At 38.6% G+C, this 27,966-nt stretch overlaps 1 protein-coding gene across 1 annotated transcript; it reads left to right on the forward strand.

Annotated features, from left to right (window-relative positions):
* The first annotated feature begins 30 nt into the window (after positions 1-30).
* CXHXorf58 (chromosome X CXorf58 homolog) lies at positions 31-27,885 on the forward strand. The gene is made up of 9 exons (XM_036840314.1): positions 31-162; positions 3,757-3,892; positions 4,901-5,000; positions 8,568-8,662; positions 9,076-9,187; positions 20,100-20,231; positions 24,543-24,772; positions 26,829-26,991; positions 27,545-27,885. Exons 2-9 carry the CDS (start codon positions 3,777-3,779, stop codon positions 27,719-27,721), a joined length of 1,125 nt encoding a protein of 374 aa, XP_036696209.1. The 5' UTR covers positions 31-162; positions 3,757-3,776; the 3' UTR covers positions 27,722-27,885.
* The last annotated feature ends 81 nt before the right edge of the window (positions 27,886-27,966 follow it).

A 27,966-nucleotide genomic window follows, 5' to 3' on the forward strand; every position in this document is an offset into this window, starting at 1 on the left:
GGGAATCGGCCTTCGCCGTTGCGATTGGGCGCCCAGTGGTGTGGGCTGAGAATCGTGTGTGCGGAGGCCGCCGGGCGGGGGCGCTCGGCAGGCCTCGGGCGGCTTCGAAAGCCTAGCAGCCGCAGCTGCCGACCTCTGGGGCCTGGATTTACCTCACAAAAGGTTTTTAGTTTTGTGGGGATTTTGTTGTTGTTGTTGTTGTTGTTGTTGTTGTTTTACTCTGGGCTGGACATTTCTAAGATTTTAAATTTAAACTAATTTGCCACGTCCTTTAATCTCGAAAGACCTGACATTTTATTTTTCCTCTTGAAAATACTTAAGCTTCTGTCCCTCACTGGGAATCAAATGTCCCTTAATACTAGTAGAAATAAGTAATAATGACAATAATTATCTTTTTTTAAAAAATTAATTAATTTATTTATTTTTGGCTGTGTTGGGTCTTCGTTTCTGTGCGAGGGCTTTCTCCAGTTGTGGCAAGCGGGGGCCACTCTTCATCGCGGTGCGCGGGCCTCTCACTATCGCGGCCTCTCTTGTTGCGGAGCACAGGCTCCAGACGCGCAGGCTCAGTAGTTGTGGCTCACGGGCCCAGTGGCTCCGCGGCATGTGGGATCCTCCCAAACCAGGGCTCGAACCCGTGTCCCCTGCATTGGCAGGCAGATTCTCAACCACTGCGCCACCAGGGAAGCCCCGACAATAATTATCTTATTAACAAGAGTAGCAACCACCAATAGCGTTTACTATATGCCAGGCTCTGACCTAAACTCCTTATACATAGTCGTCTTCTCTTTCCAACAACCCAAGTAGGTGGGCACGATTATTACTTCCCATCTAATAGATGAAGAAACTGAGGCACAGACAAGTAATATGTGCAAGGCCACACAGAAGGAAAGTGGGAAGTCTGGATCCAAATCTAAGTTGTCAGCCTTTAAACCCTGTGATCTCACCTAAACAATTGTTACAGTGGCTCATAATGGGGTTGTGTTTCATATTTCATTCTGTATTTTATATTCTAAACCTATAGCAAGTGTAAGCCCATCCAGGCAGGCATCCAGAAGATTTGGGGGATTTTTGTGATGCAGTGTCACTGCCCTCCAGCCAAAGACCACTAGGAACACATCTGTAGTTGAACAAGTTGGGTTTTTTTCTTGTTGCTGCTAGGAAAATGCACACCTTGGGAAACAGTGGGGCATCTCAGTAAGAGGGTGTTAGAAAGATTTATTCTAGGATTGGGCTTTGGTTGGGTGATTTGGGGGCGGGTTCAAGGAAGCAGGGCTTTGCTCTGGGTTCGGTGGTGTTAGGAAGCCAGGGTTAACACTAAAGCCCAGCTGTGAGTGCCAGGCCAGCTCCTGGATATATATTTTTTTAATATAGATTTATTTATTTTTTTATTTATGGCTGCATTGGGTCTTCATTGCTGCGTGCGGGCTTTTCTCTAGTTGCGGTGAGCAGGGGCTACTCCTCGTTGTGGTGCGCAGGCTTCTCATTGCAGTGGCTTGTCTTGTTGAGGAGCACGGGCTCTAGGCACACGGGCTTCAGTAGTTGTGGCTCTCGGGTTCAGTAGTTGTGGCATGCGGGCTCAGTAGTTGTGGCTTGCGGGCTCTAGAGCGTAGGCTCAGTAGTTGTGGTGCACGGGCTTAGTTGCTCCGTGGCATGTGGGATCTTCCTGGACCAGGGCTTGAACCCGTGTCCCCTGCACTGGCAGGTGGATTCTTAACCACTGCGCCACCAGGGAAGCCCCAGCTCCTGGATATCAAGGCATGCTTTTCTCTTTCTCGAGAGAATAGTGTATTCCAAGCCATCCACATCCTCATCCCTAAGGAGGAATATTAAGGAGACTCTGAAGGCTTTGCATCAGTAATGGAATGTCATATGTATATAAAAGTGTGACTTATAAGTGATAAATTAGGGCAGGAATTCTTAATTTGGGGGTACATGAACTTGGGGAAAAATTGCAACTTTATTTTCACTAACGTCTAACTGAACTTTAGCATTTCTTTCAATTATAGTGTAAGTAACAAACCACAGTAGTATCAGCAGCACCTGTGACTTTGTCATCCATAGAAAGCACAGTATTTTCATATCATGTTACAGTCACGGCAGATTTCTTGAAATATCGTTTCTGCTCATTACCACTTCACAAGTACAGTGATTATTAGCACTCTCGTATTATTTAATGCATAAAGAAGACACATTTCTATAATTTTGTTTTTGAAAATGTTTTGACAATGATTTCAATAGAATTGGAGTCTTTTGTAATCTCATATAGTTTATGTTATGCGTCTTAAAAAACATAGTTCGTAGAAGGAGTTTGTCCATAGGGGTCCATGGCACCAAAAGAAAAGATAAAGAGGACCTGGTTTAGTACAAGATACTAAGCAGCGACTAAGAATTTGGCAGCTGCTTCCAAATTGGAGTAATGTGTCAAAGGATAGAAAACCAGAGATGGAATCAGATCACTTACTACACGTCCTCTCACTTTACCAGGGAGGGAACTGAGCTACTGAAAGGTTAAGGGACTTGCCCAAAGTCTCACAGCTATTCCATGGTAAAAACCAGGATGAAAAGTTTTTAGAAAGCATGTAAAAACCCTCCACTCTGATAGGCACTGGGGATTCCATAGTTAGCAAGATGCCTCCTGCCTTCAACAAGCTTGTTGGGGTGACGGCCAAGAAACCAAATTATGATGCAATACGAGAAAAAATACTGTAAAAGAAAAACATATACAGTATTATGGGACCTTGGAGACAGTAGTCAGTAGTTCTGGAAAAAAGACAGTGGAAAACTTCAGAGAAGAGGCATCAGTTAGCTGGGGTCTTGAAAGATGAATTGATGTTTGCTGGTGGTAGGGAAGTCATTCCAGGTAGAGGAAATGGCATGATCAGCAGCACAGAGTCGTAAAACATTGATTTTGGCACGAAGTTCTTGTTCTCACAGAGTATAGAGAGGAATGCTAGTGGAAAGTTGATATTTTGAGATTTGAGAAAGAATGGAACTAGATTGTGAAAAGAGTTGAACGCAATTCTAAGGAGTCTGGACTTTAGCTTGGAGGAAATGAGGTGTCCCTGAAAGATTTTAAGTTGAAGAGTGATAAGGTTGGATTATTGCTCTGAAAAGTTAACTCCAGCTGCAGTGTGGAGGATGGAAGAGACTGCAGACAGGGAGACCAGTTAGAAGGCTATGGATAGATCCACTTGTCTTTCCCATATACCTCATAATATTTGTAGTACACAAAGAATGTAAGCAACATTAAGAGATCTAGGAATAAAGACGCAGACGTAGAGAATGGACTTGAGGGCACGGGGAGGGGGAAGGGTAAGCTGGGAGGAAGTGAGAGAGTGGCATGGACATATATACACTACCAAATGTAAAATAGATAACTAGTGGGAAGCAGCCGCATAGCACAGGGAGATCAGCTCGGTGCTTTGTGTCCACCTAGAGGGGTGGGATAGGGAGGGTGGGAGGGAGACGCAAGAGAGAGGAGATATGGGGACATATGTATATGTATAGCTGATTCACTTTGTTCTAAAGCAGAAACTAACACACCATTGTAAAGCAATTATACTCCAATAAAGATGTAAAAAAAAAAAAGAAAAAAAAGTGTTACTCATGACTCAAAAAAAAAAAAAAGAGATCTATGAAACCTTCCTTTTTCAGGGGTTCTGGAATTAGCACAACAATCATAATGGCACTTGAGTCTCATCCAAACAGTGTAATAACATAGATTGTGACCTCAAATGTTTAATTTATGTATTTCAGAGTACTTCATTGTGAGGAAAATGAGTCATTCCCCAAAGACATCAGTTACTGGTGTCCCAAAATCAGATAGTCCACACTTGGGAAAAGGTCACAAAGTACATTTGTCAAATACTGTAAAGACAAAGGGAAAACAACAGTAAGTAGCCATCTTTCGCCTTGTATCATCTTCCACAACTGAACAGTTTCCGTATGGTATTTACCCAGCTAACATCAAACACTTCTTGTTTGAAGAATTTGTAAATTAGAGGTTTTTTGTGTGTTTTAAAATTACTTGTGAATTGAATAATAATTATTATAATTATAGTATTTCATAATTGACAAAGCATGTTAACACACATCTCTTTGATCCTGACACAACCCTGTGATGCAGTCTTGTTATTACATTTTATAAGTGAGGAAGTAGCAACTGGAAGAAGGTAAATGATTTGCAGAAGGTTAAACAGCTAATAAATGGCATCAGCTAGTATTCAAGGGTTTGTTTCCATACTTCAGGCCTTTTCTACTCTACATCTTGTAGTCTGCACTTTGCCAGTCAACAGTGGCATTATACAGGAGTACCTACCTCTCTTTGTAGCCCTATGAGGGGTAATGATGGGGTTGGGGGGGGCAGTTCTTGGAGAGTGAGATCCCTATTATCTGCCAGTGCTGGGACATGATCCAAAGTAGAATAATGCTGTGACCTGACTGGGATGAGCCTGGTTCAAACAAAGATCAGAGAAGGGAGTTTCTTTTTCTAGGGCATGGTCATCTGCTCCCAGAAGAAAATTGGGCCTACTGTAACTTCAACTATTCTACATTCTATTTTCTTAGCACTTGAACTAGTTGGACAGTGTTTTTAAGAACTATAATGGAATCATTTTAGGTCATGGATGTTTTTAGAAAGCACATTTTTTTGACGATAAAGTTTTAGCCAGGATTTTTTTTAATCTCAAGGGAAATATTCTCAAGCATTTCATATCCTCATTCTGACTAGATTCTGCAGATGACCAGTTCTAATTACCACATCCAAATGTTCCTCATTAGGTCAGTCTTAGGGTGGAGGATGGGGAGATGCAAGAGGAGGAAGCATAAATTCAGAGTTCCCCAAGACTTTAGGAAAATGAAAACTACTTCACAAATCTTAAGCTCTTTTTTTTCCTCTCAGAAATAATAAAGATATTTCAGCTCACACGATACAGAGAGTGTGGTTATCTCATCTCGACAAATCAATGTTTCAACTCCTTAAGCGTACAATTTGTGCAGCGGTATGTATTTTGCTTTTTGTTTGCTCTGACAGATATAATTACTTATCAAGGTAAAAGGTGTGTTAAATAAAGAAAGAATATATAACCTTTTAAAATCTCTTCTATTTGAATATAATAATATTGCATGGAATTATGGGATTTCTTCTTTGGTTGACCCTAAATGAATACTTCTGGATTTACTTTTAACATGGGTAACTACTGTGTCTTTTTTCTGAAACCAATATGATTTTTAAAAAAATCTATTTCTTATTTGAAGATGTGAGACAGTGATCTTCCAGCACTAAAAATCTCTGAATTAAAAGTGCCTTTGCCTTCCACCCAGCAATTTCACTTGTAGGAATCCATTCTACAATCTATGTACAGTTTCATTGCAGTATTGTTTGTAACAGCAAAGAAAGTAAACCTTATAATGTCCATCGATAGGATACTGGTTAAATAAATGTTGGTGCTTTCATACTGTTAAGGCTTGCAGCCTTGCATATGATTCTGCAATAGAAAGATAGCTAAAATATCTCATTAGTGAAAAGGCAAGTGCAGAACATTATGAATAATATAGTCCTATTTGAATAAAAACAAACAAACGAACAAAAAGGTGCACATCCCCCACTCCCCAAAGAAACAACTCTGGCAACGCTGGCAGAGTATTAAGCCTTCTTTCATATAGTACTAAATATTCTCCTAATAAAATCACCTGTGATTACAGTAATCTATAATTAGTAATAGTCACATTAAGCGAATTTTAGCAGCTCTGAAAAAAATGATAAACTCTGAGAAATGTGTACACTTTTTCACCGTCTGACCCACAGACCCATTGCTTTATTTATTTTTTAAATTTATTTATTTTTTTAAATTTTTTTTCCCTCTTGCATCTCCCTCCCTCCCACCCTCCCTATCCCACCCTTATAGCTGGTCACAAACCACCGAGCTGATCTCCCTGTGCTATGCGACTGCTTCCCACTAGCTAGCTATTTTACATTAGGTAGTGTATATACGTCCATATATACACTACCACTCTCTCACTTTGTTCCAGCTTACCCTTCCCCCTCCCCGTGTCCTCAAGTCCATTCTCTAGTAGGTCTGCGTCTTTATTCCCATCTTGCCCCTAGGTTCTTCATGACCATTTTCTTTTTTTTTTTTTAGATTCCATATATATGTGTTAGCATATGGTATTTGTTTTTCTCTTTCTGACTTACTTCACTCTGTATGACAGACTCTAGGTCCATCCACCTCACTACAAATAATTCAATTTTGTTCCCTTTTATGGCTGAGTAATATTCTATTGTATATATGTGCCACATCTTCTTTATCCATTCATCTGTTGATGGACATTTAGGTTGCTTCCATGTCCTGGCTATTGTAAATAGAGCTGCAATGAACATTGTGGTACATGACTCTTTTTTTAATCAGTCATCAATTTTATACACATCAGTGTATACATGTCAATACCAATCGCCCAGTTCAGCACACCACCATCCCCACCCCACTGTGGTTTTCGCCCCTTGGTGTCCATACGTTTGTTCTCTACGTCTGTGTCTCAACTGCTGCCCTGCAAACCGGTTCATCTGTACCATTATTCTAGGTTCCATATACATGCGTTAATATACAATATTTGTTTTTCTCTTTCTGACTTACTTCACTCTGTATGACAGTCTCTAGATCCATCCACGTCTCAACAAATGACTCAATTTCGTTCCTTTTCATGGCTGAGTAATATTCCATTGGATATATGTACCACACCTTCTTTATCCATTCGTCTGTCGATGGGCATTTAGGTTGCTTCCATGACCTGGCTATTGTAAATAGTGCTGCAATGAACATTGGGGTGCATGTGTCTTTTTGAATTACGGTTTTCTCTGGGTATATGCCCAGTAGTGGGATTGCTGGATCATATGGTAATTCTACTTTTAATTTTTTAAGGAACCTCCATATTGTTCTCCATAGTGGCTGTATCAATTTACATTCCCACCAACAGTGCGAGAGGGTTCCCTTTTCTCCACACCCTCTCCAGCATTTGTTGTTTGTAGATTTTCTGATGATGCCCATTCTAACTGGTGTGAGGTGATACCTCATTGTAGTTTTGATTTGCATTTCTCTAATAATTAGTGATGTTGAGCATCTTTTCATGTGCTTCTTGGCCATCTGTATGTCTTCTTTGGAGAAATGTCTATTTAGGTCTTCTGCCCATTTTTGGATTGGGTTGTTTGTTTCTTTAATATTGAGCTGCATGAGCTGTTTATATATTTTGGAGATTAATCCTTTGTCCGTTGATTCGTTTGCAAATATTTTCTCCCATTCTGAGGGTTGTCTTTTCGTCTTGTTTATGGTTTCGTTTGCTGTGCAAAAGCTTTGAAGTTTCATTAGGTCCCATCTGTTTATTTTTGTTTTTCTTTCCATTACTCTAGGAGGTGGATCAAAAAAGATCTTGCTGTGATTTATGTCAAAGAGTGTTCTTCCTATGTTTTCCTCTAAGAGTTTTGTAGTGTCCGGACATGACTCTTTTTGAATTATGGTTTTCTCAGGGTATATGCCCAGTAGTGGGATTGCTGGGTCGTATGGCAGTTCTATTTTTAGTTTTTTAAGGAACCTCCATACTGTTCTCCATAGTGGCTGTATCAGTTTACCCCACCAACAGTGCAAGAGGGTTCCCTTTTCTCCACACCCTCTCCAGCATTTATTGTTTGCAGATTTTTTGATGATGGCCATTCTGCCCAGTGTGAGATGATACCTCATTGTAGTTTTGATTTGCATTTCTCTAATGATTAATGATGTTGAGCATTCTTTCATGTGTTTGTTGGCAATCTGTATGTCTTCTTTGGAGAAATGTCTATTTAGGTCTTCTGCCCATTTTTGGATTGGGTTGCTTGTTTTTTTGATATTGAGCTGCATGAGCTGCTTGTAAATTTGGAGATTAATCCTTTGTCAGTTACTTCATTTGCAAATATTTTCTCCCATTCTGAGGGTTGTCTTTTCGTCGTGTTTATGGTTTCCTTTGCTGTGCAAAAGCTTTGAAGTTTCATTAGGTCCCATTTGTTTATTTTTGTTTTTATTTCCATCTCTCTAGGAGGTGGGTCAAAAAGGATCTTGCTGTGATGTATGTCATAGAGTGTTCTGCCTATGTTTTCCTCTAAGAGTTTTATAGTGTCTGGCCTTACATTTAAGTCTTTAATCCATTTTGAGTTTATTTTTGTGTATGGTGTTAGGCAGTGTTCTAATTTCATTCTTTTACATGTAGCTGTCCAGTTTTCCCAGCACCACTTATTGAAGAGGCTGTCTTTTCTCCATTGTATATTCTTGCCTCCTTTATCAAAGATAAGGTGACCACATGTGCGTGGGTTTATCTCTGGGCTTTCTATCCTGTTCCATTGATCTATATTTCTGTTTTTGTGCCAGTACCATACTTTCTTGATTACTGTAGCTTTGTAGTATAGCCTGAAGTCAGGGAGCCTGATTCCTCCAGCTCCGTTTTTCTGGTGTACTGTCACTTTGCCATGCCCCCTCTGTTATTTTCAATAGATTGTGCCTGGGCAGGGTACCGCATTCCATTTATAGCCCCATCATCTATTTCAGGAACATCATGTGACACATGAAATTTTGAAGAAAGTGAGCCCTTTAGAGGCTGAGCTTGTTAAAGATCCTTGCATGAAGTGTAAAGTTAGATTCAGGTAATGTTTTTATGCTGATTTATTTCAAGCAGTACTTCGTTAATGTGAAGGAATCTTAGAAATTTATTTTCTTAAGTCCTCATATGTAATTACAAAGTAAATGTGTTGTTCTTATTTACATTTATTATGTGAAGAAACTGAGGCATGACTCTTGGGCCAAAAGTTGCCTTGAGAGTAGCTCTCATCTCTCATGATGTGTTCAGTCTGACACACATATGAGAATAACTGTGAGCACACATGCCAAAGTGTGGCTCTTTCATACTCTGTGATCCGTTTCATTATCAGTTCTTTTTATGCTCTGGTATAGCCTTTACCCTGCATGCAAAAAACTATGTGAATGATCTTAAGTACAAGGAGGAGAAGTAACAGCCCCAAACCTGATGCCAAATGACTAATTTTGGTCTTTATTTCAGATTTAGTGGCGAAACATTTCCACCTTTCATCGTGTTTAAAATTTTTCTTCATACTGAAGGCCTTGGTTACAAGTATTTCAGTGGAAAAAGTTTATTAAAGCCATCAAGTGAGGTGATGTTTCATGATGTAGAGTTTGTGTTAATTTAGCTTCTTAACATCTATGCGGTATCTGAATTGCATTCAAAGTGTACAGACTACGTTATTTCACCATTAAACAGCCCAGCAGGCAGGTAGTATTTTTTTAAGCATCATGTTTCAAAGTGTCTCTGTTTATTAGCTAAAAAAATATTTGGAATGAATTTCTTATATAAGGCCCTAAAAAATACTCATCAGTTTTCTTTGTATGAAAATTTTGGTTTGTTAATAATGAATTACAGTGGCCTATTGGTCAGGGCTTTTTAATTATGCAGAACATTTGATGCAATTTTGTTTTAATGGTATTTTATCATTGTTTCTTTGATTCTGGTAGCATGTTTAGAAAAAGTGTGCTAGAGTATTGAAAAGGAACTTTTAAAATGTTTATCCTTTTTTACATGAGTTCTCATACTTTTAACTTTCATGAATATTCATCATAATTGTGTCTACAGCATAGGACTCACCTGAGGATCTTATTAAAATGCAGTTTTTGATTCAGTAAATCTGGGACGGGTCCTGAGATTCTGCATTTCTACCCAGCTTTCAGCAGCTGCCACTGCTGCTGATGCATGTACCACATTTTTAATAGTGAGGATCTACAGCATAGGTTTTATTCCTTTGACCCTTATATATGACTATAGTTGAGAAAAATGTGTACATTCTCATATTTAGCCTTTTATAAACCACATATCAAAGGTTGTTTTCTTGTAGCCTTCTGGAAATATCTTACATGAAAAGTATGACCCACCTGAAATCATCAGTAATGGCATGTATTCAGGATAGAAGACCACACAACCTGGCAGTTTCTGACCAGATCCAGCATGTGCAGCATTTATTCTCTGAAGAATATTAGAAAAGGAAAAGACACTGCTTTTCTATGTCTTCTCAGGCAATATCAGAGAAAATTTAGCTTGGTTTCAGAAATGTATCAAAAGGACTAGTGGTTTCATGTGGAATATGGTGTTTCAGAAACATTAATATTTGTTCATTTATATAGAATGACTTCAAATGGGAAAGTAGATGTTTATTCTCCATTCCAGAGATAAATTCATGCCACATTTATCTACAGAGTAAGCTTATAGTTGTCCCTATAAAATGTCATCAACTTTTGTTTTTCTGAGGTTATATAATGGGGCTTTTTTAGGAACTGAAATTTTCCCAAGACAGCTAATGGCAGACCCTGCTATGCCCAGGCTGGAGCAAATGAGAACCTTAGAGGCCATGACTGAAAAGCACTGTGTATATATCCAATGCATTAAAATGCTGTATAATAACTTAAATTTTATTTTAATTACAAAGTAACTGTTAAAAAAGGGAAATAGCACAGAGATTTTTTTTAAAAGGAAAATATGCCTTTATGCCTTTCTTCTTTGTGCTGCAACTTTCATTCACCTTGGGTGATCACTGTTAATAGTTTCTTGTGTATCCTTCATTTTTTTCCATAAAAATACACATATTATTGCACATATTTTTCCATAAAAATATTTTTTTATTTAAATATATTTTTAAATTTTTCATTCTTATTTTTAAAATGTGATTATACTATTCAGCTTGAGTTTTTCACTAAACATTATAAGGGGTTTTTAATGATCAGAACATACCCAACTTGGAGAGAACAGTTTAGGATTCCTTTTTCCTTTAGTTCAGGTTCAAAACAAACTCTGGCAATACTTGGATTCATAGTTAATAGAAAGCCTGTAGAAATGGAAATTTTCTCACTTTAAGTTCACTCAACTTTTTTGCTCTTTGAATGTAGACACTGTGTCTTTAGCAAACTGATACAACTTTACTAAGTTTATTTATTTCTCCATGTGAAAGAAATAAGTCAGTTGTAGTCCATTCAGATGTTTAATCTAAGTTCATTTATGAAGGAGGGGAGTTTCACCAATTCTTTTTTGTTCCATCTTTTCCCTCGTTCTTATATCCAATTCTAGTTTCATTTCCTTATCATTTTCCAACAGAATTTCTCATGTATTTACAAACACACACACACACACACACACACACAGAAGCAAAAACAAGTGAAAGGATGTAGAATAGCCTGAACAACTTTGGAGAAGAAGAACGAAATTAGGCTATTTACACTACCTGATTCCAAGACTTAAAATGCTATAGTAGAGGGCAGACAGCAGAAGCAAGAAGAACTACAATCCTGCAGCCTGTGGAACAAAAACCACATTCACAGAAAGATAGACAAGATGAAAAGGCAGAGGGCTATGTACCAGATGAAGGAACAAGATAAAAACCCAGAAAAACAACTAAATGAAATGGAGATAGGCAATCTTCTGGAAAAAGAATTCAGAATAATGATAGTGAAGATGATCCAGGACCTACGAAAAAGAGTGGAGGCAAAGATCGAGAAGATGCAAGAAATGTTTAACAAAGATCTAGAAGAATTAAAGAACAAACAACCAGAGATGAACAATACAATAACTGAAATGAAAACTACACTAGAAGGAATCAATAGCAGAATAACTGAGGCAGAAGAACGGATAAGTGACCTGGAAGAAAGAATGGTGGAATTCACTGCTGCGGAACAGAATAAAGAAAAAAGAATGAAAAGAAATGAAGACAGCCTAAGAGACATCAGGGACAACATTGAACACAACAACATTCGCATTATAGGGATCCCAGAAGGAGAAGAGAGAAAGAAAGGACCCGAGAAAATATTTGAAGAGATTATAGTTGAAAACTTCCGTAACATGGGAAAAGAAATAGCCACCCAAGTCCAGGAAGCTCAGAGAGTCCCATACAGGATAAACCCAAGGAGAAACATGCCGAGACACGTAGTAATCAAATTGGCAAAAATTAGAGACAAAGAAAAATTATTGAAAGCAGCAAGGGAAAAACGACAAATAACATACAAGGGAACTCCCATAAGGTTAACAGCTGATTTCTCAGCAGAAACTCTACAAGCCAGAAGGGAGTGGCATGATATACTTCAAGTGATGAAAGGGAAGAACCTACAACCAAGATTACTCTACCCGGCAAGGATCTCATTCAGATTCGATGGAGAAATCAAAAGCTTTACAGACAAGCAAAAGCTAAGAGAATTCAGCACCACCAAACCAGCTCTACAACAAATGCTAAAGGAACTTCTCTAAGTGGGAAACACAAGAAAAGAAAAGGACCTACAAAAACAAACCCATAACAATTAAGAAAATGGTCATAGGAACATACATATCGATAATTACCTTAAAGGTGAATGGATTAAATACTCCAACCAAAAGACACAGGCTTGCTGAATGGGTACGAAAACAAGACCCATATATATGCTGTCTACAAGAGACCCACTTCAGACCTAGGGACACGTGCAGACTGAAAGTGAGGGGATGGAAAAAGATATTCCATGCAAATGGAAATCAAAAGAAAGCTGGAGTAGCAATACTCGTATCAGATAAAATAGACTTTAAAATAAAGACTGCTACAAGAGATAAGGAGGGACACTACATAATGATCAAGGGATCAATCCAAGAAGAAGATATAACAATTATAAATATATATGCACCCGGGGCTTCCCTGGTGGCGCAGTGGTTGAGAATCTGCCTGCTAATGCAGGGGACACGGGTTCGAGCCCCGGTCTGGGAAGATCCCACATGCCGCGGAGCAACTAGGCCCGTGAGCCACAACTACTGAGCCTGCGCGTCTGGAGCCTGTGCTCCGCAACAAGAGAGGCCACGATAGTGAGAGGCCCGCGCACTGCGATGAAGAGTGGCCCCCGCTTGCCGCAACTAGAGAAAGTCCTCGCACAGAAACAAAGACCCAACAAACACAGCCAAAAATAAATAAATAAATAAATAAATAAATAAATAAATAAAAACGTTAAAAAATATATATATATATATGCACCCAACATAGGAACACCTCAATACATAAGGCAACTGCTAACAGCTATAAAACAGGAAATCAACAGTAACACAATAACAGTAGGGGGCTTTAACACCTCACTTACACCAATGGACAGATCATCCAAACAGAAAATTAATAAGGAAACACAAGCTTTAAATGACACAATAGACCAGATAGATTTAATTGATATTTATAGGACATTCCATCCAAAAACAGCAGATTACACTTTCTTCTCAGTGTGCACGGAACATTCCCCAGGACAGATCACATCTTGGGTCACAAATCAAGCCTCAGTAAAATTAAGAAAATTGAAATCATATCAAGCATCTTTTCTGACCAAAACGCTATGAGATTAGAAATCAATTACAGGGAAAAAACCATAGAAAACACAAACACATGGAGACTAAATAATATGTTACTAAATAACCAAGAGATCACTGAAGAAATCAAAGAGGAAATCAAAAAATACCTAGAGACAAATGACAATGAAAACACGACGATCCAAAACCTATGAGATGCAGCAAAAGCAGTTCTAAGAGGGAAGTTTATAGCTATACAAGCCTACCTCAAGAAAGAAGAAAAGTCTCAAATAAACAATCTAACCTTACACCTAAAGGAACTAGAGAAAGAAGAACAAACAAAACCCAAAGTTAGCAGAAGGAAAGAAATCATAAAGATCAGAGCAGAAATAAATGAAACAGAAACAAAGAAAACAATAGCAAAGATCAATAAAACTAAGAGCTGGTTCTTTGAGAAGATAAACAAAATTGATAAACCTTTAGCCAGACTCATCAAGAAAAAGAGGGAGAGGACTCAAATCAATAAAATTAGAAATGAAAAAGGAGAAGTTACAACAGACACCACAGAAATACAAAGCATCCTAAGAGACTACTACAAGCAACTCTATGCCAATAAAATGGACAACCTGGAAGAAATGGACAAATTCTTAGACAGGTATAACCTTCCAAGACTGAACCAGGAAGAAATAGAAAATATGAACAGACCAATCACAAATAATGAGATTGAAACTGTGGTTAAAAATCTTCCAACAAACAAAAGTCCAGGACCAGTTGGCTTCACAGGTGAATTCTATCAAACATTTAGAGAAGAGCTAACACCCATCCTTCTCAAACTCTTCCAGAAAATTGCAGAGGAAGGAACACTCCCAAACTCATTCTATGAAGCCACCATCACCCTGATACCAAAACCAGACAAAGATACTACAATAAAAGAAAATTAGAGACCAATATCACTGATGAATATAGATGCAAATATCCTCAACAAAATACTAGCAAACAGAATCCAACGACACATTAAAAGGATCATACACCATGATCAAGTGGGATTTATCCCAGGGATGCAAGGATTCTTCAATATACGCAAATCAATCAATGCGATACATCATATTAACAAACTGAAGAAGAAAAACCATATGATCATCTCAATAGATGCAGAAAAAGCCTTTGACAAAATTCAACACCCATTTATGATAAAAACTCTCCAGAGAGTGGACATAGAGGGAACCTACCTCAACATAATAAAGGCCATATATGACAAACCCACAGCAAACATCATTCTCAATGGTGAAAAACTGAAAGCATTTCCTCTAAGATGAGGAACAAGACAAGGATGTCCACTCTCGCCACTATTATTCAACATAGTTTTGGAAGTCCTAGCCACGGCAATCAGAGAAGAAAAAGAAATAAAAGGAATCCAAATTGGAAAAGAAGAAGTAAAACTGTCACTGTTTGCAGATGACATGATACTATACATAGAGAATCCTAAAGATGCCACCAGAAAACTACTAGAGCTAATCAATGAATTTGGTAAAGTTGCAGGATACAAAATTAATGCACAGAAATCCCTTGCATTCCTATACACTAATGATGAAAAATCTGAAAGTGAAATTAAGAAAACACTCCCATATACCACTGCAACAAAAAGAATAAAATACCTAGGAATAAACCTACCTAGGGAGACAAAAGACCTGTATGCAGAAAACTATAAGACACTGATGAAAGAAATTAAAGATGATACCAACAGATGGAGAGATATTTACCACGTTCTTGGATTGGAAGAATCAATACTGTGAAAATGGCTATACTACCCAAAGCAATCTACAGATTCAATGCAATCCCTATCAAATTACCAATGACATTTATTGCAGAACTAGAACAAAGAATCTTAAAATTTGTATGGAGACACAAAAGACCCCAAATAGCCAAAGCAGTCTTGAGGGAAAAAAAACGGAGCTGGAGGAATCAGACTCCCTGACTTCAGAGTATACTAGAAAGCTACAGTAATCAAGACAATATTGTACTGGCACAAAAACAGAAATATAGATCAATGGAACAGGATAGAAAGCCCAGAGATAAACCCACGCACCTATGGTCAACTAATCTATGACAAAGGAGGCAAGGATATACAATGGAAAAAAAGACAGTCTCTTCAATAAGTGGTGCTGGGAAAACTGGACAGCTACATGTAAAAGAATGAAATTAGAACACTCCCTAACACCATACACAAAAATAAACTCAAAATGGATTAGAGACCTAAATGTAAGACCGGGCACTATAAAACTCTTAGAGGAAAACACAGGAAGAACACTCTGACACAAATCACAGCAAGATATTTTTTTTTAAATTTTATTTATTTATTTTTGGCTGTGTTGGGTCTTCGTTTCTGTGCGAGGGCTTTCTCTAGTTGTGGCAAGTGGGGGCCACTCTTCATCGCGGTGCGCGGGCCTCTCACTATCGCGGCCTCTCTTGTTGCGGAGCACAGGCTCCAGACGCGCAGGCTCAGTAGTTGTGGCTCACGGGCCCAGTTGCTCCGCGGCATGTGGGACCTTCCCAGACCAGGGCTCAAACCCGTGTCTCCTGCGTTGGCAGGCAGACTCTCAACCACTGCGCCACCAGGGAAGCCCAAGATATTTTTTGATCCACCTCCTACAGTAATGGAAATAAAAACAAAAATAAACAAATGGGACCTAATGAAACTTAAAAGCTTTTGCACAGCAAAGGAAACCATAAACAAGACGAAAAGACAACCCTCAGAATGGGAGAAAATATTTGCAAACGAATCAACGGACAAAGGATTAATCTCCAAAATATATAAACAGCTCATGCAGCTCAATATCAAAAAAACAAACAACCCAATCCAAAAATGGGCAGAAGACCTGTATAGACAGTTCTCCAAAGAAGACATACAGATGGCCAAGAAGCACATGAAAAGCTGCTCAACATCACTAATTATTAGAGAAATGAAAATCAAAACTACAATGAGGTACCACCTCACAGCAGGTAGAATGGGCATCATCAGAAAATCTACAAACAACAAATGCTGGAGAGGGTGTGGAGAAAAGGGAACCCTCTTGCACTGTTGGTGGGAATGTACATTGATACAGCCACTATGGAAAACAGTATGGAGGCTCCTTAAAAAACTAAAAATAGAATTACCATATGACCCAGCAATCCCACTACTGGGCATATACCCAGAGAAAACCGTAATTCAAAAAGACACATGCACCCCAATGTTCACTGCAGCACTATTTACAATAGTCAGGTCATGGAAGCAACCTAAGTTGCTTCGTCCCATCGACAGACGAATGGATAAAGATGTGGTACATATATACAATGGAATATTAGCCATAAAAAGGAACGAAATTGGGTCATTTGTAGAGATGAGGATGCATCTAGAGACTGTCATACAGAGTGAGATAAGTCAGAAAGAGAAAAACAAATATTGTATATTAACGCATATATATGGAACCTAGAGAATGGTACAGATGAACCAGTTTGCAGAGCAGAAATTGAGACACAGAAGTAGAGAAAAAACGTATGGACACCAAGGGGGGAAAGCGGCTGGAGGTGGGGGTGGTGGGGTGAATTGGGAGATTGGGATTGACATAGATACACTAATATGTATAAAATTGATGACTAATAAGAAAAAAAATACATAAAAGTTGAGTGGAAATATAAAGAAAAAAAAAACGCTATAGTAATCCCAAAGGTGTAGTGATGGCAAAAAGGCAAACATGTAGATCAATGAAATAGAACAGACAGTTCAGAAATAGACCCACACATATATGATCAGTTGCTTTTCATCAAAGGTGTGAAGGCAGTCTAAATGGTGCTAGAACAATTGGATAGCCATGTGTATAAAAAAGAGATCTCAATTCAGTTACCTACTTCGATGATCTATTTTCAGAGCTATGCTCATTTAAGGAGGGTTGTCACTATCGTAGTCCACCAACTATACTTAGAATATTCTAAAGCCTTGCTACTGAAAGTGTGGTCTGCAAAGATAAAAATAAAAAAAATCTTTCTAAAACAAAAAATTTTTTTAAATAAATAAAAAATAAAATAAAGTGTAGTCTGCAGACCTGCAGCAATGGCATCCCCTGGAGCTTATTAGAAATGCAGGCTCTCAGGCCCCACCTCACACCCACTAAATTAGCCTATGCATTTTAACCAGACCCCCAGATGATCCTAGGCACAATATAGTCTGACAAGCACTGTCCTAAAGGTGCCCTCCCCCATGACCTGGACACCTCTGGGTAATTGACAATTCTTAAACATTAACATCCAGTAATTGTTATTTTAAATTGAAGATCCCTGTTGTTTTTGAGGATTGGGCATTTATGTAAAAAGGAAAAACATTATTATTAATAATAGCTGCCCTTATTGAGCACTATCAAGTATGATGTTAAACATTTAATGTGCATTATCATTTAATTCTCATAAACTCTAGAATGTAGATTCTGTTATTGTCTTCATTTTAAAAAGACTAAGTAACTTGCCTAAGGTCTCACAACTACAAAGTGAAGGAACTGACATCAAGACCCAGTGAGCCTGACTCCAGAGCCCATGCTCTTAACCACTTCTGTGTCAGGAACCCTGCTAAATACATTCTCTTATATGGCCCCCTGATAACTCTGATGAGGTACATGTCATTCCCATTTTGCCTGTGTGGAAGCTGGAACTTGGAGAGGCTCGTCCGGGCCAGAACTGAGACTTCACTTCTCCATATTTCCGCTTGACAAGCCTAACTGTAGATCTTGGCCAGCAGGTAGCCGCAGGGCTGTGGGGGACTGATGCTGGCTATCGGGGGAGGAGTCAAGTTTAGAGATGCCCCCCTCTGACCCTTTGAGTTGCCCACCAAGAATGGAACCTGCCTCTTGAATCCTAGTCTGATTGGCTGCTCTCCTGGAATCGTTGCCTAGTTTTCACCCTTCCCTTTCTCCTGGGGCTGGGCTCTTTATTCCAATCCCTTCCTATCCAGAAAGACTTTCCTGAATCTGGCCATACACGGCAAATGTCTGAGAAAGAACATCTTGACCACTGGAGGGCAAACTTTTTTCAAACCCCTGTCACAAGTGGGCAACAAGCCTGCCCTGTGCTGCCAGGCGTGGGGTTTTTTTGGCTGAGAGCCTGGGATGGGCTTGACACACCTGAGCCACACAGCTGAGGCACTCTATGAATAAGGAAACTGGGGCTTGGAGAGATTGGTGGTGGTGGCTGAGTGGAGTAGAGTAGGAACTGACAAGAAATACCTTTTCTAAGTAACTTGAGCTAGTAAAATATATCTAAAGAAATTCTCAAGGCATAAATTATATGGTTTTCAGACCTGTTCAGCCTACAACTATTTGCTTTTACCTTTAGTGTCACTGTGGGGATGGTTAATTAGAACCCACAGGAAATAAATTGCAAGAAAGCATAATGGAGATATGTGCCAATACTGCCTTTTCTTTAGATGCATAGTGTTTAAAGAAACTAATGAAACGGAAAGCCAAAATGATCTGCCTAAAGGAAGGTTCCATCACATTTTTAGTAAACTGTTTCTGTCCCTTCGATTTAGTGCATTAGGAATCAAACTACAACCATTTGAATATTTTCTTTCACTTTCCCTATGTGTCTGTGTTCTACGCTTTGGAATTTAAATAAAGAAATAAATAGGAAATATTCTGGATAACAAAAGTGAGAATTGGAATAAGAAGTACATTAAGGCTTGCTATTATTTTGCGTGTTAAGTAAAAACAGAGATTCCGAGTTTTAGTCCTGTCTCAACCACTATTCTATGGTCTTATATCAGCATTAAAACACAGAGTTCCCATACTTTCACAGTATCACATTCTGAGATACAAAGGAAAAAAGAAACTGATCTGGAATCAAATGATGCTTGAATTTTCATCTATGCCAGTCTCCCTTCACATAAGCATAACCTTTGTGGCCAGAAGCACAGATATGTAATACAAATATGTATTAGAATAGTCAGCACATATTTACGGGGGGTGGGAAGGAGGGTGGGGAAGCACTTAATTCTCTATTCACAGTCTATGTATAGCTCTTAGCACAAGGATAGGTATACGTGGAAGGGTATGGTGCAAATACAGCCAGACTGGATTCGAGCCTCCATGTTTTCTGTGATTCTTCTGTCTCTGCCCTCTCAGGTGCTTTCCTTGAGTAGAAAATGTTGACATTTGTGAGAGAAAAAAAAACCTTTGTTTGCTACTCTTTTGCTACTGAGAAAAGCCTAAAGGAGAGGGAGGTCTCAGCCCTCTGAAATGTACATGTTTCCGTTTGAGGGCGAGATATTAACAACCACATAAAAGAGAGCTGGCCCTAGTACCTTTCATTGCGGTTCCTAGGGCAACCTGTTTAATAACCAGATAAGCTTTCTCTGCATTCACAGCATGAATAACGTTAGAGGTTTGTTTTGTTTTTTAAAGGAAAATAATGTTTTTTCAGGGGGAAAAACTTTTTTTTTTTTTTTAAAACCTGTTGTCCTCTGAGGATTGTGGACTCAGCTACCCCTCTAGCTACATTTTAAAACTATTTAGATATGGTTATGGAAACAAATTTTAAGTGGTTTAAAAATCTATATAATCTTTTCTTTGTAAATACAGTCTTTTATTGAATAGCAAGCTACTAGAAGAAAGGAACAATATTTGATGTATTTGTCTCAAAAAATATGTAAAGTGTGTGCTGATAGTTATTGCTATTATACTACTATTTTAAAAGTATTTTTTTCCTCTTTATAGGCTGTGGTTGATGCTTGCAAAATAATGGGGAAAAAGAAATTTTATCATCAAATTATGGAAGATGAACGTCTTTTCCAGAAGTTCAAAATAACTGATGAAATAGATATTGTCACCCTGAAAGATTACATGCAAGTAAGGAATTTAGATTTGGATATTGAAAACAAACAACAAAATAAGCCTTGTGACCCTATCCTCCAGGAAGAAAGAATCATGTATCAGTTTACTGTGGTGAAATACACACAATATAAAATGTACCATTTTAAAGTGTACAATTCAGTGGCATTAAGTACCTTCACAGTGTTGTGCAAACATCACTACCGTCTAGTTTAAGAACATTTTTGTCACCCCGAAGGAAACCTCACATCCATTAAGCAGTCACTCCCCATTCCTCTGTCACTCCAGCCCCTATCAGCCACTAATCTGCTTTCTGTCTCTCTGAATTTGCCTGTTCTGGATGTTTCATATTAATGGAATCATATAATATGTGGCTTTTTGTGTCTGGGGAGTGATAGGTAAGGAATGTAGGGTGTTTTTCGGGGGTGATGGAAACGTTTTGGAATTAGTAGTGATAGATATTGTGAATTTACTAAAAAAAAACAAAACACTGAATTTTATACTTTAAAATGGTAAATTTTATATTATGTGAATTTTATCTCAATAAAAAAATCAAAAATAAATACATGGTGCTAAAAAGAGTACATGACGGGGATTTGACCTAGTAATGAAGGGGTCTATTATTGTTTCGATGCTTTCTGCTACAAGGAACAGAATATCCCCAACCACAAGAGGCTTAAACAATAAAGGACATTGTCCCATGTTAGGGAGCCCCTGGACAGGTCCGTCCTGGGATAGCTAGTGTCGCAGCTCAAGGACATCAGGGTTGTTTGTCAGCTTCTCTACAGTCCTCTCAGCTTCCTTCACATAGTAACAAGATGACTATCACATTCTCAACTACATTCAAAGGCAGGAAGAAGAGGACTCAGCATCATTTTCTCTAAATCTCAAGAAGAAAAATCTTTCCCAGAAGCCCCCAACAGACTTCCTCTCAGGTCCCATTTGTCAGAACTGGATCACATGCTCCCCCTAAACCAATCACTGTAAAGGGAAATGGGATCGTTTCCCATGTGACTTAGAACAATCATGGTTCATGTGCTGGGGCCTTCCTTCCCAGAGCATATGTCTGTTCCATATGTGAAAAAAAAATCGGGGCTCCATAAGTAAGGGAGAAGAGGGAAGTGGGTGATAGGCAGGCAATCAACAATGTGTCACAGCCTCGGTCTGCGGCTGAACGGGTGGTGCACCCCAGGCAAAGGCTCTGTGGCAGGACAAACTGCAGGGCATGAAAGCAGGTTTGTGGGCCTGAAGGGAGAGCACGGAAGGTGTGGTATGCAGTCAGGCTAGAGGGCTGGTGAGAGATCATGATGCAGGGCTTTTGACCATAGTAAGGTGTTTATTTTTTTCCTTGATTCTGTGTGCAATGAGAAGCTGGTGCAGTGTTTCGGGAAATGAGGTGACCTAATCTAATATGTGAAGAGATCCGTCTGGCTGCAGTGTATTATAGATAAGGGATTAGAAGACAGCAAGAGCCTCCTTCTAGTTTGGAGATTCCTGCAATATTTTAGGAGAGATGGTGGTATCTTGGTTTAGGGCTGTGAGGCTGGAGATGCAAGAGATAACTAGAGAATAAAAGCAGTGGGCCTTGGGGACAGAGAGGTAAGCTAAAGGAAAGTGTCCAACATGGCTTCTAGGTTTCTGGTTTGCATAACTGGTCGGACAGCAGTGCTGAATCAGGGAACTTAAACTAGATACCTGAATAGTAATAATAGCAAATGCTGGTGTAATAACAACTCCTTTTATTCTCATAACAACCCTAAGAAGTAGGTACTATTATTACCCCTGCTTTATAAGTTCTAAAGAAACAAGGTATCCCAAAATTCTAGCTCATAATAATAATAATAATATATGGCCTTAACTGTTCACCTAGTTGCTTGCATGTGAAACATGAAATTAACACGGTGCTTTAGAGACTCCCAATTGTGTTATCTTTCTTTTAGAGCATTAACCTAGAAGATTCAGGGACTGAACCAGGAAATAAGTAGAGCTTGGGGATGTCAGCTATCTTTGCTAAGGACATGGGTGGCATACTTCCAGATTGTCCCTATGCCAAGGATTGGTGTCACAGAAAGAAGTTCCCAGATAGACATATTGAAGAGAGAGATCTGATGATTGCTGACGTTTATTGGGCCCTTTATGGACACAGCATTGTTTTTAGCTCTTTAAATGCATATTATCTCCTTTTATCTCCAAGTTTGTAAATTATGTGACCCTTTAAGAGATGAGAAAAATGGAGCTTAATGAGATTTTTAAAAACTTACTCAAGGTCGTATAGCTAATAGGTGCAGAGCAGATCATTGACAGTTCTGAGATGTTTACCCATTTTACCATTCCACTGTCGGGAAAAAAAATATACAGGCAGTCCTCACTTTGCATGGTAGTGCAGGGCCATAAAAAGGACCGTGCAAGCTGAAACCATGCAGAGCAAACTTAATCATCAATGGGAAAAATCGTGATTGTTCCGTGCCTTTAAAAAATCTTATCAAAACATTAAAAACTCTCTTACTCTCTGTTATAAATATATAGGAAAATGGAAAAAGCAAAACATTTATTTAGTACACTATAATTTAAAACATTAGAAACATTCAGAATTTAAAATGTTTTATTTCTTTGTAAAAAGCTTATCAACTGTGAATATACTAGAAACTATTGAATTATATACTTTAAATGGGTGAATTATATGAGATGTGAATCTCAATAAATCTGTAAAAAAATCGTTTTATCAAGAGTAGTTTAAACAGTGCTTACCTTCTTGTTCTCATATAATTTACAACAAGGAGTGAGCATCTTCTCTATGCCCTGGCAAATTGTCATACTCCTTTCTAAGTTTGGATCACCCGCCAACATTTTATCCTTGTACTTTTATTGGCCGCACCACGCAGCTTGCAGGATCTTAGTTCCCTCACCAGGGATCAAACCCAGGCCCCTGGGAGTAAGGGCACCGAGTCATAACCATCGGACCGCCAAGGAATTCCCTATCCTTTGTACTTTGAATGTTATGAAATGTTTCAGAGCTCCTTTATTATGAAGTTTCTTTTTTGCCAACATAACTTCCTCTGAGAAAACTTTACCCTTTTCAGCAGTGCCATTTTCCCCATTTATGTTGGTAAGTTCACCTTCACCGAATTCCTCTAGCAGCCTCTCTGCAGTGTCTTGAATGATGGCAGTGTCAGCATCCCCATGGTCACCTATTTCTTCTAGAACTCTGTTTACATTTGATTTGAATTTCACTTCCAGCTTTACCACTTTTTGTTTCTTTGTTTGACCTTTCCCTCTTTTGATTATCTTTATTTGTAAAATGTCACATGGATTTATCACTGGGAGACAAAGAGGTAACACAATTACACTCTTTGCTGTCTGTGAGTGAACTAAAAAGCAGATCTACAGTGACCAATCACTGACACACTTCGAAAGAACTGATGTGATTTGTCATCTACCACCATGCACATCTGTTATTTATGTAGTAATCTATGGACTGAAGAGCTAGCAGCAGAGTTTGTACTTTATGCATTTAACTCAGTTATACTGTGGTAACTGAAATTTGAACTGTGTTATTGAAGGACTGAGCTTATTTGACGAAATGGTGGTGATTGACTGAAATTCGTGCGTGCCTAAATGATACAAAGGGAGCACTGCCTGTACGTGTGTGAGTGCGAGAGCGCAAGAGGGAGAGAGAGAGTGTACGTGTGTTATACCCTAAATGCCAGGATTGTAGCTCCTCCTGCCCTATTCCTATCTCTTAAATGAACATTTATAAGGTTGAATTGATTATATATATTTACATTTTTAAATTCCTAATTTGATATTTTAAATTTAAAAAACAAAAGTGGGATTTCTACAGATACTCCAAATGAAAATAGTGAAATTTGCCACTTAGCCCCAGAGGTGAACTAATTATTTCTAAAAAGGTTTGTACAAATGTCCTTTCAATGCAAGCATGTCATGAACAAGCATTGCCAGGTATGTAGATCACATAGCTATTTTCAACTTTCAGGCCCATCCTGAGTTTAATTTATCTGAGTTATATTTGCCTTAAAGATTTAGTGTTTATGCATTAAATAAATATTTAATGAGCATGGTACTATGTGCATGATACTGTGTGACAAGGATCCTGCCTTGTCACAGTAGGGGAGCTAAAACATACACAGATAGCTAGAACATCAAGTAGTCAGTAATAAGAGTCATAGAAGAGAGATACCAATACAGTTCAGAGACGGGATCAAGGAATGCTTTTGCATGAAGTAACATTTGAGTGGATCCTTGGGAAATGTGTCTAAAAACATTCAAGAGCACCACAGCCAATCATGCTTAGTTGTTTTTTCCATATAGTATTCCAGTCTTCTGGATGAGATCCCTGCATCTTCTGGTGGCAGAAATAACTATTGGCGAAGATTAAATCTCGAAAACATTCCCAGGACAATGATAATGTATGACATAGTTGATTATGCAGAGTCTGGAATAATCTCAAACCGTCTAAAAAAAGAAATGAAGTATCTAGTACAAAGACCAAAGACAGAAGAGATGCGTCAGCACCAGCTACGGATTGTTTCTCAAGTTAGGTAAAACGTGATCCTTCACTGGGGTTACAATACTAGGGGCATTTCTGGAAATGTTCACATTCTGCCAAATAGCTCACGAAAAATAATAACAGAGCATATGGAGAAAAAGGGGTTGGGGCAGATTGCTCAAGACTTATGCAACTTTGCAAACAGAGCACTAACAAAAAGGACAATTGGTACCTGGGAAGATACCTTGTACCACCAGACAGGCCACCACAGCAAATATAAAAAATGTACAATAGAGTGAAAATGCTGGCGACTCTTTCATTAGAGCAGGTAGTGGGCACCGAAGACAGTGCAGATGGAAGTGGAGCCCTGGGCCAATGTGGTGGCCTTTTAAGTGGACATGAGAGGCAGTGTGACCTGCCAAGAACCATGAACCACTCAAGGCAGGGAGTAGGGAAGAGGGCAGTAAGGGTGGATTGTGTGTGTGTGCGGGGGAGTGCCTCTCTGGGGAGAGAGCCCTAGGTGCCGGTGCTCATTCTTGTTTTCATGAATGCAGCCAAAAGGGCTCCCTTTGCAGAGGATAAATTGCATATAAATTACAGTGACATTATTCCCTTCTTTACCAATAACATGTGCGCCATTTCACATTATAAAAGAACATGTTGTAGCAAAATAGACTGTGTTATGATTTGAAACAACATGGACAGACCATGACTGCACCAATTATCTTTCTTTTTTCTTTCCATTACCAAGTCTCACCTAGCCCACCTAATTTACAAATTAAGCTTTTTTCTTAAGAAAAAAAAAGAGATTATAAGACTGAAGAGGACCTGTTCGTAGTCTATTTCACACAGTCATATTTGAAATGAAAAATACTCCTTTAGTACATGAAAAGACACTGGTGACCCACTGTCAGGCAAACACACTGGTTGTTTTTTTTTCAGGAGTAGAGATGAGTGGGTGCTGACCCAATAACATAATTTAGCCCATTTATTTTATGATCAAGGCTATACATTTGCCAGACAGATGGCCTAGTGTAGGGCGCAGTCTGTCATCATGAAATAGATTTTCTCTAACTCATCCGTCTAAGCACTGAATATGGAACTTAACCCTGTTACCACCAAGGTCAAATAAATGATGTAATTTTCTCTGCCACCATATATAACTGTAGGCTCCCTGCTATTTAGACTCATGCTACTGATTATCCTAGAATGAGTCACTTAAAGAACCAAATAAGTAGCCAAATTCTAAATCAACTGAAGAGGGAAAAGTACTTTCTTAAAGGCTCCTTTGAAGGCAGTTCAAAGTTTGTGATCTCCCAGAAGCAAACCCTGAGGTAAGTATTTGAGTATGAGTAGTTTATTTGGGAGGTGATCCCAGGAACCACTGATGAGAGGGGGTAGAGAAGTGAAACAGGGAAGAGCAGGCAGCCAAAACAGTGTATGTTAGCAAGCAGGTTGTCACTGTGGGTAACTGGAGCTTAATCTCTCCTGGGAATGTCCTAGCCAGTGTAGAACACACAACTCAAGTTATCCCACAGAGGGGAAGGGAGTTGGGATATTTATACACCAACACCCATCAGTCACTGGTTAAGGGTAGCTTAGGAGGGGAGGTATTAATTCTGGGGCCCTTTCCCTGCACATGGGCTCTTGTTTTCATAAGAAAGCTCTCAGGCTAAGTGAGGCCAGTGTGCACTATGGCCAAGGGGACTATGAGCATGGCACCAACTGTGTCTGGTCCCAACACTGATCAAAACAACTTGTCTCAGCCATTATGAAATTTAATACTTTTTGGTGTTAGTATATAGTATATCTTTTCAAAAGATTCAAATGGCTACTACACAGTATTTTCCAGGAAGGCTGATTTTAAATTGATATAACATTTTATAATTTTCATTATTATTGTTGTAAACATCATCTATACACCTTCATAAGTGGCAAAGAACTATGCTATGTAACTCAAGCAGAAATGATAACTTTGGCCTAAAAACTTATGTGCAGTATTGCTCCAAGCACAGGTTTAGGATATATTTACCAGAGGATGCTTTAATAAAATTTGGAACTTGCTTATTTTGTACAATTTTTCTGTCTATACTACAAATATTTTCTAGGTGCCCTTCATCCTTATCAAGTCTTCAACCTTTATATCGGCCCTACCAACAGCAAAGTCAAATTAAACATCTGGGTCGTCGATCCCAGCAAGCTCAAATGAAAGTTGAAAAAATGAAAAAAGCTTATAAGATGGCTAAAGAAAAAATTGCTTCTGCAGGGACTGTAAGTTTAACTTGTACTGAATTCATTGTTTTGGACAATATTCAAACTGTAAGTAATTCTACTTCCTTAAGTAGAATTTTCCTAATCTACAAGTTCAAGGATGAAACACATACATTTGGTATATACCTTGGGTAGTATAAAGCTACATTCCTCTTGGTAACGCATATTTTAAAAATTCTTAAACAATATGAGTAGCTAGTCTGATAAATACCAGCCATTTTGACTCCACATCAGCATGAGTTGGCAAAAACCCTATTGTTTCTGTATATTGGCACTGTTGATTCAGCACATCGCTAATGGTGCTCTTCTCAAAGTGGAAGTCATTTCTATTTACACTTATTAAGAGCTGTAGTGTGGAAAGTCGGCTTCAGTATAGTACATTGCAGGAATATTTACAATGAACATGTATTCATGTTTTACTTTGTAATTTTTAAAAAATCTGCTATATATTTTTTTGAGATGAGGCTAAGTGTGAACAGTCAAATATAAAAAACATAAAATAGTAAAAACCAAATATAAAACACTTCCCGCTTTTATTTATAATTCTACCTAGGAACCGAAAATGGACACACCAGGTACAAAGCAAAAAGAGACGATGGTCTTCTCCACCCCATTCTTTGACATTGTAAAAGTTAATGAACTCCTGTCAGATGACGAATTGGAAAAAGAGGAAAAGGAATTATTTGCCTGGTGTCAAGACTTGTATATTAATAATTCTCCATCACGTTAAAGCACAGCTAATTGACAGAAAACCAAGTTATTCAACAATCTGCTTGTCTATCTATAAATGATGAGTATGTGCGTTAAAGGAAAACAAAATATAAACAAGCCCTCAGTATGCTCTCTTAACCAAATGTGTGACAGATTTTAAAGCCCTTTTTGTATTACTGTAGGTACAGGTATTTTTTACTAACAGAATTTTAATCTAAATAAATTAAATTGAATCAACTAGATGCCCTCAAACTAGCTGTATAT

Source organism: Balaenoptera musculus, chromosome X (assembly GCF_009873245.2).
Source record: "Balaenoptera musculus isolate JJ_BM4_2016_0621 chromosome X, mBalMus1.pri.v3, whole genome shotgun sequence".
In the NCBI taxonomy this organism is placed as follows: domain Eukaryota; kingdom Metazoa; phylum Chordata; class Mammalia; order Artiodactyla; family Balaenopteridae; genus Balaenoptera; species Balaenoptera musculus.